The sequence below is a fragment of the Gobio gobio genome, assembly GCF_949357685.1.
Source record: "Gobio gobio genome assembly, chromosome: 17".
In the NCBI taxonomy this organism is placed as follows: Eukaryota; Metazoa; Chordata; class Actinopteri; order Cypriniformes; family Gobionidae; genus Gobio; species Gobio gobio.
This window is the reverse complement of record NC_137110.1, coordinates 38792067-38809215: the sequence shown is the minus strand read 5'-3', so window position 1 is coordinate 38809215 and position 17149 is coordinate 38792067. Positions and strand designations below refer to the sequence as shown.

At 36.9% G+C, this 17149-nt stretch overlaps 2 protein-coding genes across 2 annotated transcripts; both read right to left on the bottom strand.

The window, feature by feature from the left end:
• Positions 1-55: 55 nt before the first annotated feature.
• sumo3a (small ubiquitin like modifier 3a) lies at positions 56-3365 on the bottom strand. Its single transcript, XM_079840283.1, has 4 exons — positions 3211-3365; positions 2135-2263; positions 1796-1867; positions 56-1237 (listed from the first exon to the last, which is right to left on the bottom strand). The coding sequence occupies exons 1-4, from the start codon at positions 3229-3231 to the stop codon at positions 1175-1177; spliced, it is 285 nt and encodes a 94-aa protein (XP_079696409.1). The 5' UTR covers positions 3232-3365; the 3' UTR covers positions 56-1174.
• Positions 3366-4517: 1152 nt separating this feature from the next.
• Positions 4518-13339, bottom strand: pttg1ipa (PTTG1 interacting protein a). Its single transcript, XM_079841550.1, has 7 exons — positions 12927-13339; positions 12146-12198; positions 8953-9061; positions 7752-7854; positions 7384-7449; positions 5703-5749; positions 4518-5231 (listed from the first exon to the last, which is right to left on the bottom strand). The coding sequence occupies exons 1-7, from the start codon at positions 13108-13110 to the stop codon at positions 5185-5187; spliced, it is 609 nt and encodes a 202-aa protein (XP_079697676.1). The 5' UTR covers positions 13111-13339; the 3' UTR covers positions 4518-5184.
• Between the last annotated feature and the right edge of the window lie 3810 nt (positions 13340-17149).

Below are 17149 nucleotides of genomic sequence, written 5' to 3'. Positions count from 1 at the left end.
ACATGCTGTTAAACAATTACTCTTTGGACATGACGAAAAAGCCTCAGCAAAAAAATGAGTACCAAACTATATTTATTGTTTACAGTAGTAAAGGACAAAAAAAAAAATTGTACATATCAGTACAGAAGGATGCCAACATCTGGAAATCTTGGAGTTGACCCTTAAAACCCTCTCTCCCTTTCAGCCATATGAATTAAAGTGGGAGGGCTAGAGATGTTAAGAGATCAGACCAGTCCTTGTGAGTGATGACAGATACATCTCCGCAACAAAGCCTGAAAGGATTCCCTTTTGATTTGCTTCAAGACCTGGTCGTAGATTTGGAATTTTAAAAAGGGGGAAAAGAAAAAAAAAATGAAAAGGGGGGAAAAAAAGATTTATTGGTCTAGTTAGGTCATTCCACTCTCCTCAACCAACATATAAGAGGAAATGGGGAATGGAAAATGGATATATTTCTACAGACATTTAAAAGTATAAACTTAGAACTAGTTGGTGTAATCCGGCCGTTATCAGCTAATAGAGTACCATCTTTGGGTTTTGGTCCAGAAAGGGTCACTGTAAAATGTGTCATGTAGCCAGTCTCTTCATTTTTAAACGACCAACAAGATGGTCCATAGATCCCGTCCCTACAGTGAGCTCATACGAGAAGCGGCCCCATTAAAAAGGCAAATGAATACAACACTGGATGAACATATTCCTACAACACATACAGGCAAATACAAAATACAATCTGAGTTGAAACAGGCCTACTTAAAGCTCTTAAGAATTGAAAGATGAAGAAAAAAAAGAAACTATGCTTCTTCACTTTTTATAGGGCGAATACACTTATGGAGGGGTCAATGGTTCCCTGTTGTGATCGGTCATGGGGCTTGTCGGGTGAATCAGTGTTCTGAGCGACATAAAACCCTGCAGAGGTGGCTGGTGGGGCCTGTGGACAATTTAAAGAACTACGCCCTCTGGCAGCCTTCTTGAGTTTGTTCCCCCACCACAGTAGCAGTCTAACCATTGCGTATATAAATATTACTGGAAACACATTTGTGATGCCCACTCTAGGAAAGCTAGAGATGACAGAAGAGAGACAAAGAGAGAAAGAGAAGGGGAAACTATGTGAAAGCGTCTGAATGAAACATCATGAGGAATAAAATAGATAAGCGTGGGGTCCAGGTGGTGTGGAGTTTTAGCAGGAGCCGCCAGTTTGTTGCTGAAAAACGTCAATCGTGTCCTCGTCCTCCATCTCCAACTAACAAATGCAAACGAAAACAATTTTTCAGTGACTACGGTATGGAAATACTGTATGGCGCATCACCTGTTCATTTGGATTGTATTGTGTGTGTGTGTGTGTGTTTTTTCCCCCCCTCCAAATCTTCAGGTCACATAAAATACCTATTGTTTTGTGTGCCATGATGATAAAGAAATATAATTTTGAAAACCAAATAATATATATGAATAAACCAACACGTGGTGTTGGTAAACCGAAGGGAGTATGATCAGGGATTTCCAATGTTATTACTGTTTAGTAAAACTATTAAAAATAATATTTGTTAATTGAAATAAAGCAGAAATAAAATATAAATGTAAAAATTTCTCATTTTCATTCAAGAGCTTAAATGGAAATACATCACAGCTAAAAAGGAACAAAACACGAGTAAAAATGACACCATTACAAAAACTAACATTAAAACTGAAAATTTAAAATAAAAGCTCATTCAAAATATAAAAATTAATACTGTAATAGTACATAATATTGAATAGAACATGGGTGATTTGATAGCAATAAAAAAGGGGCACTTTTACTCACCTGCGCCGGTGTGTCTGTCTCATTAATTGGTTGCCCGTCAAATCTAAATCGAATCTGTCTTATTGACAAACCCTGAAAGAGAAGCACAGTTATACAATATTAGTCTAGAATTTGATAACCACAGGTTTTTAATCATGAGAATCAATATTTTTGAGTTCTACCTATAGTGATCTGAATGCATTTTGTATTGTGATTTCACTCGCATTTTGTAGCATTGTTCCAAAAACACGACCGTAACAGCGTGACTCACATGGACAGCCCACACAGCAGTCTTAAGTGCCAGGGTTCTTATCATCTACATGATTATTTAACTAGTTGTAATGTCAGGAAGAGCCTTACCTGTCTCTCACAGTATGCTTTCATTAATTTGCTGAGTGGCGTATGCCTTTTAATTTTGAACTGGACCACTGAGCCATCCTGCCCCGCCACCTTCAGATTGATGTGGTCATTCTCTGTTTTCACTCCCTCCTGAAACCATAATAAAGAGCATATGACAAAGTTTGGTGAGATCAAATTGTGTAAAATGTACACATTTAAGATGCACGAAACACAACTACATGTTTAATTAAGCTACCCTGTTGTGAAATATGGTATCAGGCCCTTGGAATATCTTTTTAGGAGGGCGACAACTTAATTGGTGAACAACAGGGCCTAGTGGATGCCAAGTTTTTATGATCCAAGTACGTTAAATTAGGAAAAAGCGAATTATAAGAATGTTTAGTACAGCACGGTCACTTATTTAACACTGGCAGCAATGAAAAGAACAAGACGTACAACCCACAAAAACAGAAATGCAAATGCAGGACCAACTATTAGCCTTCTAGTCAAACATTGTTGCGGCTCTGTGCGCCATTTTTAAGCATCTAGCGTAGCGAGGTGCAACAGAACTCAATTTCCGTAACCGAAAGATTACTCAAATGAAACTTTGTGGATGAATACTTTTGATTGACATGGAGTATACACTTTATCCGTACATTTACCATCAAAATGGAGGACGAATATTGTGTACTACTCTTTTATATTCCGTACCGCTGTTCTTGCGGCATTTCCTTACGCCAGTGGCGTAACGTGGCCGGTCAGCGGCACTCCGCTCTCACAAAGAAAACCCCGCAAACGCTGAATTACACCGGGGCAAATGCGCGGTAAGTACAAAATAATCGCGTACTTTGAATGAGCATCAGATTAACGCAACGTTTTAAACGAGTAGTAATGAAGATATAAGCCAATACAATAAAAACGGATGGCGTTTGTATGAAAACAAGACAATGATTGCGTGCCAACCGCCTTTCTCCCGCATAAATGCGCAATCTCACTAGCACAGCAAGGTTGCACAAAATGAAACTGGAACTCGGCCTCATCCGGCTCATTTTGAGCGAAGCTTTAAAATACGGTCAAATTACAAATCGGAGACTCACCTTAGGCTTGTCTTCGGACATTTTTGCAGGTGTCTCTTGGTCTGTATTATGGAAATATACTGAACACAAGATGCGCTCTCCACACTGTAGAGCAACACAGCTGCCGACGGGAACGCGCTTTCCTTTACCTACTTTATCAACGATTGGTTAGTTTCTGGTCACATGACGCCCCTCTCTTTCGCGAGAGCGAGCAAAGCTCCCCGCGAATTTCTGGAGATATCAGTAGGCCCGTGCACATCGTTTACCGTCCAGGGTCTAGCAGCAGGGCCAATGAATCAATTAATTTCCTTTAAAATGTACTTTCCATTTTTACAAGAGGTAAAAGTATAGTTGATAGCCATATATTTCCTTGTTTGTACACAATGAGGGTCGGGTTTTCTGGCCCAGGTCTATTTACATGCGCTAGTGGTTGATATGAAGTTGTCAGGTTTTAATTGCAATTATTCCTCTTAATCCCCTTGTAAGTATTTAAGATAAAAGAGAGAATAAAAGCAAGTGTCTTTTGATATTACACAAGAATTCTCAGGTCACGTGTTAAAATGTTGGCTCGGCCTAAATGCCCTTGTCCTTTGTGTCTAATGTATGTTTTATCAGCAAGCATGCAGTCAGAGAAATGTCAAACATTTAATAATATTTGCTAAATCCATTTTTACACAAATTTTGGAGGTGATTGCTGTTACCAGCAATATATATGTTTATCAATGACTACGTGCCACCCCCACTGAGATGTTTGTGGCCCTGATTCTTGTCTTGCTTTTATATTCCAAATTGTTTTTTTCTATAGATTTTGTCGATGTGTATTTATTGTTCATTGATTAAAACTACGTATTAGAACTATTTTACACGTCACAGATTTTGGTAAAGGGTTTGCTGACCCGATTGAAAGTGTATAATAATAAATAAATAATATAATAAATAAATAATAATAAATAAATATCCCAATGTAGATTTTATTCAACAAATCATGCAGTCAGCGAAAAGTCAAACATTTAATAATTTTTGCTAAATCCATTTTAACACAAATTTTGGTGGTGATTGCTGTAACCAGCAATAGATATGTTTATCAATGACTACGTGCCACCCCCCACTGAGACACATTTGCTGCCCTGATACCCCATTCTTGTCTTGTGTCGTTTTTATATTCCAAATAGTTTTTTTTCCTATAGATTTTTTCGATTTGTATTTACTTTGATGTGTATTTATTGTTCATTGATTAAAACTATGTAATAGAAATATATTTATACGTCACAGATTTTGGTAAAGGGTTTGCTGACCCCATTGAAAGTGAATTAAATAATAATAAAATACAGCTCATATCCCAAGGAAGATTTTATTCAATAAATCAATACATTACATCAACAGGCATTTATCAAGTATCCTAAAAAAAGTCTATTCGGCTATGGAAAATAGTCATGGACAAATTTATAGGACAAACTAGCAGAATAGTGTTTATTTGACTTGATATATTGAGGTACATTTACAAAGATGGTTCAGGTTTCAGTGAATCCTTTACAAGGTAATTTGCAATTACTTTCATATTATGATGGGGCAGTTTTAACAGTCACTAAACAGCCTAATCAGCATGAGAATGATATGCAAAGTCCCGATATGATATGCAAAGTCCTGACCCATTCAGTTCATATGGAATGTGTCCTGTGTCAGAATTTTAGTCTAATCGTTTCTGACAAGAACAGAAATATACAAATTAACATTTGTACTTATATAATAATACTTAAAAGACTGTTTCATTAATGAGCGGGAAAACACAATGATTTTAGACATTAAATAATCACAGGAGATTAAAAAGGCATAGCTTTTTGTGGAAAACTGTAGAAAATAAAATAAATGAACATAAATGGACTTATGTTGAATTCATCATTTTGAGCACAGTGAAATCTCATTCTTCCATTTATCCATTTTAATAGTTGGCATAGACAGCAGATTGTTCATCTATAAAATAATGCACCCATCATTTTAGCTGGTATTTTCAAATCTGGCATAAGGACTTGCCCTGCTGAGACCTGATACAGAGAGACAGAAAGATACAAAATATAAAATGACATTTTAATCAAATATACCCTCAAATGAAATATACAGCAACATGTGTTTTTCTTAAATTAAAGGCCACTGGAAAAAGCCTAATGTTTAATATTATAAACACATAAAATTAACTCAATGTTCACATATACATTCATCGTGATTAGAAGAGTGTTTACTTCAGAAACACAAAATGACAAATTGCATTAGCACCACTAGAGGGAGCACGACTAAAACAAGAAAAACATGAATATTTGACTAGTCATGGCAAAAACAGGGCATTTTAAAAACATTCCCAAACACTAGGCTAAACCTATTTTTAAAACACTGCCATATGCTCCTTACCTTTACAATGACTGACAGTTTTGATTGCTTTTTCATGCACTGCCAGCATAATAACCTGTTCAAATTCACTTATTTATGCAGTTTCTGAGATGAGGAAATTGTTGACTCACCATATTTTTGACGGATCTCATCGTGTCTAGTCTTCATCTCTGCTTTTCTGTGGCAGAAGAACACAAGAACATAAATTCCTTGTGAAATCACATGCACACCCTAAAGGTATGTTGACAATCAGTGGCCGTTACAGATGTAAAACAGGTTTCTCACAGAACATTCTTTGTCACATCTAAGTTCCTCATAACATATTAGCTTTTGTCGGCTTTGAAAATTCAGAGGTTGGTACACTACCTATAATGAATCTGCATGTGCATATACAGCTCTGGACAAAAAATCAAGAGACCACTGTAAAATGAGCAGTTTTTCTGGATTTACTATTTATATATGTGTTTGAGTAGAATTAATATTTTGGTTTTATTCTATAAACTACTGACAACACCTCTTACATATTTTAAAGTCATTTAGAGCATATATTTGCAGAAAATGACAACTGGTCAAAATAACACAAAAGATGCCATGTTTTCAGACCTCGAATAATGCAAAAAAAGTTTATATTAATTTTTAAACAACAACACAATACTAATGTTTTAACATGAGTTAAGAAATCAATATTTGGTGGAATAACCCTCATTTTCAATCACAGCTTGGCATGCTAGTCGGTCACATTGCTGTTGGGTGACTTTATGCCACTCTTACCACACAAATTCAAGCAGCTCTGCTTTGTTTGTTGCCCTGTGACCTTCCATCCTCCTCTTGATTACATTCCAGAGGTTTTTAGTGGGGTTCAGGTCTAAAGATTGATCTGGTGGTCCTCCATCCACACATTTATTGGCCTGGCTGTGTGGCATGGTGCATTGTCCTGTGGGAAAATCAATCCTTGGAGTTGGGGAACATTGTCAGAGCAGAAGGATTTAAGTTCCAGGATAACCTTGTATGTGGCTTGAGTCATGCATCCTTCACAAAGACAGATCTGCTCGATTCCAGCCTTACCGAAGAACCCCCAGATCATCCACCAAATTTCATAGTGGAAGCTGCACACTGGTGGTCTTGAGGAGAGACCTCTGACATGATTGTAAAGTCCTCTGGCGCTAATTAAATGCCTCATTCATTAATTTGATGGAAGAAAATGGAAGAAAACTTAAATCCTGCTCTGACAATGCTACCCAACTCGAAGGATTGTTTTTTCCCAGAGGAGAATTCCCCATGCCACACAGCCAGGCCAATAAAAGGTGTGAATGGAGGACCATCAGATCAAGACCCTGTCATAGCCAGCCCAATCTCTAGACCTGAACCCCAGTGAAAACCTCTGAGGCAGATGGAAGGTCACAAGCCATCAAACAAAGCCGAGCTGCCCTGAATTTTTTCGCCAGGAGTGGCATAAAGTCAACCAAAAGCAGGTAGAGAGTATGCTATGTATGTCAAAATCTTGATTTCTGAACTCTTCCTAAGATAAAACATTAGTATTGTGTTGTTTTTAAATTAATATAAATTTGTTTTCTTTGCATTAATCGTCTGAAAACATTTCTCTCAAGCACATGCACATAAATAGTAAATCCAGGGACACTGCTCATTTCGCAGTGGTGTCTGCATTTGTATGGATATAGAAAGCAGACATTCGATAAAAGGAAGTGGTACTTAATGAAAATGTCCATTGTTCCCCTTTAAACTGGTTTTATATAATATCCTGTACCTCCTATTGTCATCTCGATTTCGAATATAAAAATTTTAATCTCTTACCTCTCTTCTTGTTTTGTTTTACTCTTGTCTAACTTCCGGTTCATCTTGTTATCAAACCGAGCAGATCTGTGAAAGACAAAGTTACCTAGCTTGAGACAGTTCCGTTGTTGAGACCTCCTTATATGATCTTGAGGTGTCTTGGTTCTCTAGCATTTTACCATTTCACAGAGATGCAGAAAAGATGATCAACATTCACATTTGAGGTAAACATTTATGCTATTAAATGTAATTACAGCCTGAGGCAGGTGACATCAACTCCCCATAGTGGACTCCCCAATGGAAGGTGTGACTCATTTGTCAGTCAACAATGTTATAAACGGCCATGTGACATACAATAGGTCAAACACATCTCGTTTATTCAGACTTACCCAATGTTCTCACACTTGCAGCAACAGAATATGCACACAAAAACACCAATGATGAGGACCGCTGCAGCCACGGACAATGTGATGATCAAAATCTGGAAGTTTACTAAATTTGACAAAAAACAGAAAGTCAGAGAAAGTGTCAAAAATGATCTCTTAAGGTGATGCAGTACCAACTCGTATAACATTAATGGCAAGCACATATGATTATGGTAATTGATTGAGTACTGTAGTAAAAAAAGTGTTCTGATGAATTTGTAATTTGGGCTAGAGAAAGGACTAGAGATAGTCCAGATATTGCTTGTTTATGACTGCTACCATTTTTAATTGCCTGAGTTAAGTTAAGTGCCTGATTACCAATATGCATAATTTTTTAAAAATTATTGTTATATATAGTTTTTAGTTTAATATGTATAAAACTTAAATAAATTTTAAGCTAATTTAGGCATTAGAGTTCTATAGAATATGAATGAGGAAAAATTATGATCTGAATTAGAAAGTTGTGTTGATTGCCCATACGATAACTGATATGGTGCTGATTTTGTGCTTTCCTAAGTAATAGTAATTACTATTTCTATTGTTGTTATTTAAGCAAAATTGTTTTGTTATTGAAATGGTCACACGTTTACTGTCATCTATGTTTTAAGTTATTTCTAATTGATAAGATCCACATTCTCACCTAAGAATGAATCAGTTATCTAAACAATATATTAAATAAGTTACAAATAATGCTATTTATCGGCAGATCCAATATGAAATAACCGAAAATGATTTAACTACTCTACATCGTAAATTACACACTCACACCCCAAACGTTCTTATCTAGTTACTTATTAGAAACATACATTAAAAAAACAAACAACATTTTTTTGTGCATTTTTGATATGGGTGTGTAATTTAGGTTGTAGAGCAAAACATTCAAGTATCGAAATATTTGTTTACCACAGACCCAATGTCTCATAAATGAAAAAACACCATTATAAATCCCATAGGAAAATCTTGAGGGAACCAGTGGCGAATTAGTCTTCCGGGTTTTGACGTCATCCCTACAGCACTCTATATAGACAGGTATTTGAGCAGTTTTTCAAGAAAATAAATGAAAACAGAAAGTGCAAAGGAGGATAGGTTCATAGGATAGACTGAGAAACAGGAACGTAAATAAACATAGAAAAATAAGTGGGAGAAATTTAAAAACATTTCTTACTTGTGCAAAGGCCCCATCGAGCATCATTCAGAGGGCAGAGGGAATGTGGGGGCAGGATGGTTTTGGCTGGATATGTTACACATTTTTTAGTTGGGATGCACCACAGACACTGAAAAAAAAAATAGATTGAAAAGCATTCATCCACTGTAGTAAGATTCAAAGCTCAATATATTTTGATCCCTGAATTTAGGGTTGCAGATAGTGACAGCAACAATGCTGCTGATGATGGCAATGACATCAGCATTGGCAAATTATTACAGGGTCTATACTGACGCACACGTCAGCAACTGTGAGAACAACAGCTGTGTGTACGTATCTGTGGTATGTCAAAGGTTTGCTTAACAAATATGGAATGTCAGCGTCAAAGAGCTACATTCTGAATTCTACAGCTAAAAAAAGATACTAACAATTCAAATGCCTTAAAGGATGACCTTTAAATGAAAATTACACAGTGATTTACTCACTCTCAAGCCATCCTAGGTGTATATGACTTTCTTCTTTCTGATGAACACAATCTGAGTTATATTAATAAATATCCTGACGCTTCCAAGCTTTATAATGGCAGTGACGGGTCCTTTGAGTTTGTCCATCCTTCATTAATGTACTTCACACGGCTCCGGGGGGTTAATAAAGGCCTCCTGAAGCTAATCTATGGGGTTTGTGAGGAAAAAAATCCATATTAAAACTTAAAATAATATCAAATAAAATATCTAGCTTCTTCCAGACCGCCTTCCCTATTCAAACTACGAAGAAAGCATAACTGGCGTGACGTATGACGTAGATATTTTACTTTATAAAGTTTTAAATATGGATATTTTTCTTACAGAACCCCATTAATTTGCTTCAGGAGGCCTTTATTAACCCCCCGGGCTGTGTGTAGTATGTTTATGAAGGATGGATTAACTTTTTTGAGCTTCAAACTCAATGGACCCATCACTGCCATTATAAAGCCTGGAAGCGTCAGGATATTTATTAAAGGGTTACTTCAGTGATTTAGCATTAAGCTTTGTATTTAAACTGGGTCATTTATGCAGTAGAAACGTGAAATTATTTTTGAATTTGGTGCCTTCTAGACTGAGAAAAGACAGAAAATGTATTTTTGTCTCATGTGGATGAAAGACAACTCCCAGAATGCACTTGCTTCTCTGCCCTACGAGGCCACTCAGTACACGGTCGTTTGATCTTCATAGTAATACAATAATTTCGTTCAGTTAGAGACTAAACACTACAATTAAAAACTGAACGTGTCTTTTCAATAAAGTGTGAGTGAGCCGAACGAAAGTCACGGCACAGACGCAGCAGTGTCAGATTTCATTCGAGCTGAGCAGAGCTGAGGTAACGTTAAGCGCCAGTTTGGCACGTTTTCAGATCGCATATGGAAGCTAAACTATCAAAGGAATTAATTGAAAAGTTGAAACACTCACTTTACTCTGCACCGCGCTCCGTTATCATTGTCCGTGCGGCCGTCTGTGTCTTACATTTTGTGCGTGAGATCTCTCCCCTATGGGCAGGTTGATAACATGCGGAACAGCTCCATCTAGTGGCTGTAGTCTTTAGCCTCTGGCCAAAAAATCCTCCGATGACGCAAAATGACGATATTTGCGTCATCGGAGGATTTTTTTCCAGAAATAAAATGCATAATTCTCTCGTCTCAGGGGGATATGAGGGGGGAAAGTACCATCATTTGAATATACTACTGGGTTTCTACTGATACAAAGCCTAATGCTAAATCACTGAAGTTACCCTTTAAAGGGGTCATGAATTGAGAAATCAACTTTTCATTCAGCCTTTGATATATTAAAGTTCATCGTGATCTAAGAATATCCTGTACGTTTCGGAGCTGAAAACTTCCTTGTTAGTCAAAGAAAAGCTTTTATTGACACCAGGCCTATCAAAAGCTCGATCTCAGAACATGCCAACCCTTGATGTCAGCATGTGGTGTGAAAGCTTGGAAGAGCCAGGACATTTTTTAATAGAACTCCAATTGTGTTCATCAGAAAGAAGAAAGTCGTATAAACCTAGGATGGCCTGAGGATGAGAAAATCATGAGGTAATTTTCATTTGAAAGTGAACTACTCCTTTAATGGACCTGATAGCACCATGAGTAAACACATCAGAAGAACTAGTTTGAATTATACAATATTAACCTATGGATTTTTCCCCATGTTATATAACCTGCCAAGTGAAAATTGTAAAAAGATTGCTAAAACAAGTGTTACTTAGCACTCTTCAAAAAAAGGTACTTGATTTGAGGTATAATTCATGTGCATTACACAAATAGTACAGGAGTTTAATACTCAGGGTTTGGTTTTCTCTAGCCTTAAGTGTTAGATATAGTAGCAGTGACCCAACTAACAGGGAACGTTCTCAGAACTTTGGCTAACGTTCTGGCAAGGTTCTCTCAAAGTAATGCTAATAGAACATTTTTTCAAAGTTATCTGGTCTGTAATAATGTTTCCAAAACATTACCACAAAAACATTAATTACACAACCTTTTTTTTAGTTGGACATTTGTCTAACATTTCTTCAGAGAACATTCAAAAGTATGACTGATTTCATAATGACTGAATAACCAAGAAAAAAAGAGAAAAATCTGGATGTTTTGAACGTTCAGAGAACATTCAGAAATGACGTTTTTTACAACTTAATGGAAACGTCGTTTTCTAAACTATTTAGCAAACACTACTAAATAAAAGGCAGACCTGAATACAGGTGGCCTTCGTATATGCACGACTGACTTTGGAAAGGGAAGTACACAGGATCTCTCAAGTGACTCTGAGTTCAAGGAAAGAGTATAAAGCTGTAACCATCCAGAACAGACCAAACCTGTTCTACAGGTGAGGTGAGTGATACTCTGATAAGTGAAAAAAATCCAGCCAATCCAGCTGCTCGCTGAATTCATTATCCTTGTCACTCTTATATTCTCTCTCTTTCTCATCTCATGTTTTCCAATGTTTTCATTTATACGGGTCAAATCTCCCTCCTTCTTACTGTAATATGTTTATACTTACCCATATGTTTGTGTTGTAAGTAAACAGAGTGAACATAGCGTGAATAAAACAGGCCAGTTTGCTTTGTGTACTAGTGACTATGCTAAAATATGTATAATAAGTAAATATATATAAGGACATTATTAGGACAATAATATCTCCAAACATCACAGAGAGAGAGAGAAAATGTTATCCAAACTCACATTCACATCTCCCAAGCATTCCTCACAGCTTGTACCATTCTTGCTCTCACAACCTAGAAAAAGTGAGAGACAACACAATAGTTAATGCAGAAATGAACTGAGGTGCACTTGTTAATGAATATAATTCTGTGTTAACTACTACAATCTTAAGTCTGACTCAATATCCCTGTTGAAAAACAGTATTTGCTTGTAAAGTATGTTTTGAAGCATGGCAGCTGGTTTATGCTGGTCCTTAGTTGGTCATGAGCTGGTCCTGAGCTGGAGCTAGTTTCTTAGGACCAGCACTTGACCAGTTTAGGACCAGCACTTGACCAGCTAAGGACCATCTTAAACCATCTGCCATGCTTCAAAACATCCCTAACCAGCATATGCTGTTTTTTTTTTCAACAGCAACAATTATACCCTATGAGACTGTGGTTGCCTTGGCCATCCCTAGTTATGAAACCAGACCAAAGCAGCATGGGAAATCAGAGTAAGGCAGTTATTTACTAGTACAACATATTGGTCTTCCAGGGGAATTAAATGTTTCAACATTAAACGGCAGGGCTTATGTAAGGGACCTATCAACAAAAGTGTATTTGTCATTCGTTTTTGCCCGTTGTGTTTTAAATAGTAAAAATGATAGTAATTGATTATTCTGGTAATTGTAATTACAGGACATACGTTTTAAATTTGTTTATATGTAAATTCAACAACAGTGAAACCGAGGATCTAACAGTAACAAAACAGTCAAGTTTTTTCTTAACATTTTTTTCAATTGCAAAGTGTCTATTTGCCTTACTTGGACGTGGTGGTGTGGTCGGTGTAGTTGAAGATTGTGTCGTAGTCTGTGTTGTCGCAGTAGTTGACGATTGTGTAGAAGTTTGTGTGGTATTTTCAGTAGCATTTGTTTTAGGTGGTGCTGTAGTCTCTGCCAGTGTAGAACTCAAACCAAAGAGAAGCAGGACGAGAGGAATAAAATGCATGTTTTCTTCTTTAAATGAACGAATACTTCAATAAAAACGGACTCCTCTGTTTTGTTTGTAACGTTAATTATTATTTTTTTGCCTGCAAATATCTCCCTTTAAATCCTCAGCGCTGACACTCAATCCGAAACCTGGGAAGGAACAGGTTTTGTAGTTGTGTTTCCCTTTCACCTCGCAAAACAGCCTTTAGGAGGTTAAATTACAATACCCAGTACCTACCTACCTCGGCGTCGGCGAAGGCGTGTTTTATTAATATTAAGTACATAATACAAAAGCTGCTTAGTAATGTTCCAATGACGGTGGCTTGACGTATGAATATTAAGTAGTCCATGACGTTGCACTGTAATCTTCCAATGAGGAAATTCTTGCTCATGATTATGAAGCAGCAAGCCTTTATCAGATTTATAATTTCACGTAATTTAGGCCTACTGGAAAGACTGAATCGGCTGTCACTCTTTATTTTGTTAGCTTAATGTTTTTTTCTCACGCAAAAAAATTGTACATTTAATTCCCAAGTCTGAAAAGTGTTTAAGCTTTTATATAATAAAAAAAGTAAATAGACTGAGCCTACGTTTCCTTCCATAATACCCCATTAACTTTTATTTGGGTATGCATGTATACAAGAAGAAATTACTCCGTGCTGGTATGCTATGTACATGTTACTTAAGTATCAAAAGAATAAGTGGGAATGAGATTTTTAGACAAATGTCCTAAAATATATATATATATAAAAAAGGAATAACGTCAACATATAAATTAAAAGTTATAAATTTTAATAATTGGAATTATTTTGATTATTTGTACATGAACTAATGATTTCTTAATGTTAATATAAAGCGTAACCAGATGTTTTGACACCCTCTGGTGGATAAATGAAGAGCACCACAAGTTGTCAAGCGATATGGAGTTGGCCACCCGTTGCAGCTGTAACAGCATCAACTCTTCTGGGAAGGCTTTCCACAAGTAGTGTGTTTATGGGAATTTTTGACCATTCTTCTAGAACAGGGGTCTCAAACTCATTTTACCTGGGGGCCGCTGGAGGTAGACTCTGGGTTAGGCTGGGCCGCATCCAGTATTAGAAAAAGTGTTTCAAGTATTCCAAAAAAGAAGAGGATCACAATTGATCCAATCTTCTCAATCTTTATTATTAACAGATCTTCAACATGAATGTTTCTTCTGAACATGAACTGTTCCTCTGAATTTTAACTAAATATAGATTATAGAAATTAAATCATTTAATATGAAATAATGAATGATTTTAATTTTATTTTAAATAATAGACTAAATCACAGCAAGGCCATAACCAGGTCAAACAGAACAGTGAGCGAAATTTTAGGTCTAATTCTAGTTGGGAAATAATCTTTTTGGGACTATTTGCATAGGTGTGAAAAGTATTTGGATTCATTACTCAGGTAGAAGTATAGATAGTGGGGTTTAAAAAGACTTCTGTAGAAGTTGAAGTAGGCCTATCAACTCAAGCTTTTTACTCAAGTAAAAGTGTAAAAGTACTGGTTTCAAAACTACTTAAAGTATAAAAGTAAAAGTAATGTAAGGGGAAAAAATGCCATTAAAAGGGTAGTTCTGCTGCAGCAGCTCCTGCCTCAAAGGCTCAGGGACATTTCGTTTTCGCCTATCTGGGACCTTATCTGGCATGGGTGCGCCATGACGGGAACATGCGGGCACTTTTGGGGCAGGCCCAGCCAGGTGCTCTCTGTAGAGACTTGGGCACAGGTGCTCCCTGTGGAGACCCAATAGCAACAGGTGCTTGTGAGGACTCGGCAGCCACTGGTGCTCCCTGTGGTTTTTTCTGCCTCCACTTTTTCTGCTGCTCCGTGGTCTTCCGTGTTGCATCTGAGAGCAGGGCCTTCTCAGATGCATCACTGAAGACCAGTGTGAGGTGAGGTTCCCCTTTTTAGAACTGGCATGCACAGGCCTGGTTGGTACCTGACGGGCACATGTGCTCCCTGTGTGGACCTGGCATGCATGGGTGCTTACTGTGTCTTCTTCTACCTCCATTGCTTTGTTTTCGTTGCTGCATCTGAGAAGCTTGAATGCGGGTACTGAGCCTTCTCAGAAGCATCACTGAAGACCAGGGCCCATATTCATAAAGAATCTTAATGCAAAGAGTAGCTCCTAGTGACAAAATTCTAAGAAAATTCTTAGAAATGTGGGCGTTTACTCTTAAAATTAACTAAAAAATCTTAGTAAAGAAAAAAGTAATGCAGAAAGCATCATTCTTAACCCTTAAAAGAGGTCTTAAGGTCAAATTTGTTAGGAGCACGGACAAGGACTTTTAAGAGGCTTAAGAGTTTCTTTAGCAGCGGAGAAAATGGCAGAAAGACGAAGAGGGAGAAGAAATGTGTTGCAGACAATGGATGACAGTGACTTAATAAGACACTAGATCGTGCAGGGATCATGTTTGTTGCTGTTGCATTAAACCCAACTTTCAAACCACCAATTAAATAGACATGCCAGCAATCAGTGTAATTGGAAAGAGTGGAACAATGTTTATAATTCTAAGCCAATCAAATACCTTATAGAAAATGAACAGCATGGTAAATAATAAAAGGATTTATATACACTGAAAAAATTATTTGTTGAATTTACTAAAAAAATTTATCGTAAGTGGTCGCAATCAATTTATTTGATCTCAATTTAAACAAAAACACATGTAATTCCCATAAAACTAATTCATTTTTTAAAATTAAAATAAAAAAACTACATTTAAATTATTTAAACGAGCACAAATTAATTATGCTTAATTTAATGGGGCCATAATAATTTTTTTCAGTGTACATATATATAATGTGTGTGTGTGTGTGAGTAAGAGAGAGCTGTAAAATAGGACAATTTGCGCTTGTAATTTCAAAGTGAAGCCTTGGAATAGATCCTATATTTAAAAGCGCTCCTTTTTTCCCCTTTTTGGACAACCAACCAATCACAGTCTTCAAAAGACTGTGTCATACGTAGCAACGGGGTCAGCCCCGCCTCTTCACTAAGATAAAAGTTTTTGTATTTTCCTTGCTCAGAGTTGCTCTCAGATCGGTTCCGAATAGCTCTTAAGCTAAGACTCCTACGTAAAAGTTTTTTAAGCTAAATTATGAGTTTTCTGAGAGGACTCTAAGAATCTTTATGAATACGGGCCCAGGGATGTGGGGCATGACGTTTGTCTTGCCTCCGCTGTTCCCCACCACAGCCCTGAGGTGAGCTCCCAATACTCATCTGAGAGTTCAGGAGATAAGAACTGCTCTGCATTCTCAGGAAAACCGGTGGGCACGGTTGACATATTCATATTGATTTTGGATTTGATGGTGAAAGATGATCTAAAGAACTGAACAATTAAGCCTTTGTGCAATCTATATCTGTAAAACACTGTGAAAGAAAGAGAATGGGAAAATAGTAGTTGAGTAAACATATATGAACCTGAAAGCTAATTGTCTTCCAAATTAACAATGAAAAAATAAGTTTTGTTTTTATCAATTTACCTTCCAATGTGAATAACTAAGATAATGTAAAAGTTTATTTTATTGACTGCACGAATAGAAGAGGCTGACCGTGATATAGGCTCCATTCATACTAAACTAACCAATGAGAATATATTCAAATGAACATCCCACTCTACCCTACATATCAGCCCCCCTGAAAACTTTTCCACATAAATCACCACTGTGTAGCCTACCTATATCATGCCTATTTAATTATCGCAATGTGCATCGAGTCAATTACATGCTATTGTTTAAGTAGATTTTTCTCTAAGTTATGAAAATATTTATTAAAATTAAAATCCCCAAACCCTGTATAAAAAGCGTAGCATACTTACGATCACTCGCCGACTCGCTACAAAAGGCGTAATACCTTTGCACTCAAATGTATACTCATCAACGTTATATTAGAATGTGGGGATCATGATATCCCAATGCAGCACGGTGCTCAATAAACCCAAGTGTTTGTGAGTAACGGAAGATCTAGTAAGGTCTTTTTTTCTTCTTTTTCTTTTTACATTTGTACATTACAAACGGGAGCAGGTGAAGCTGCGGTG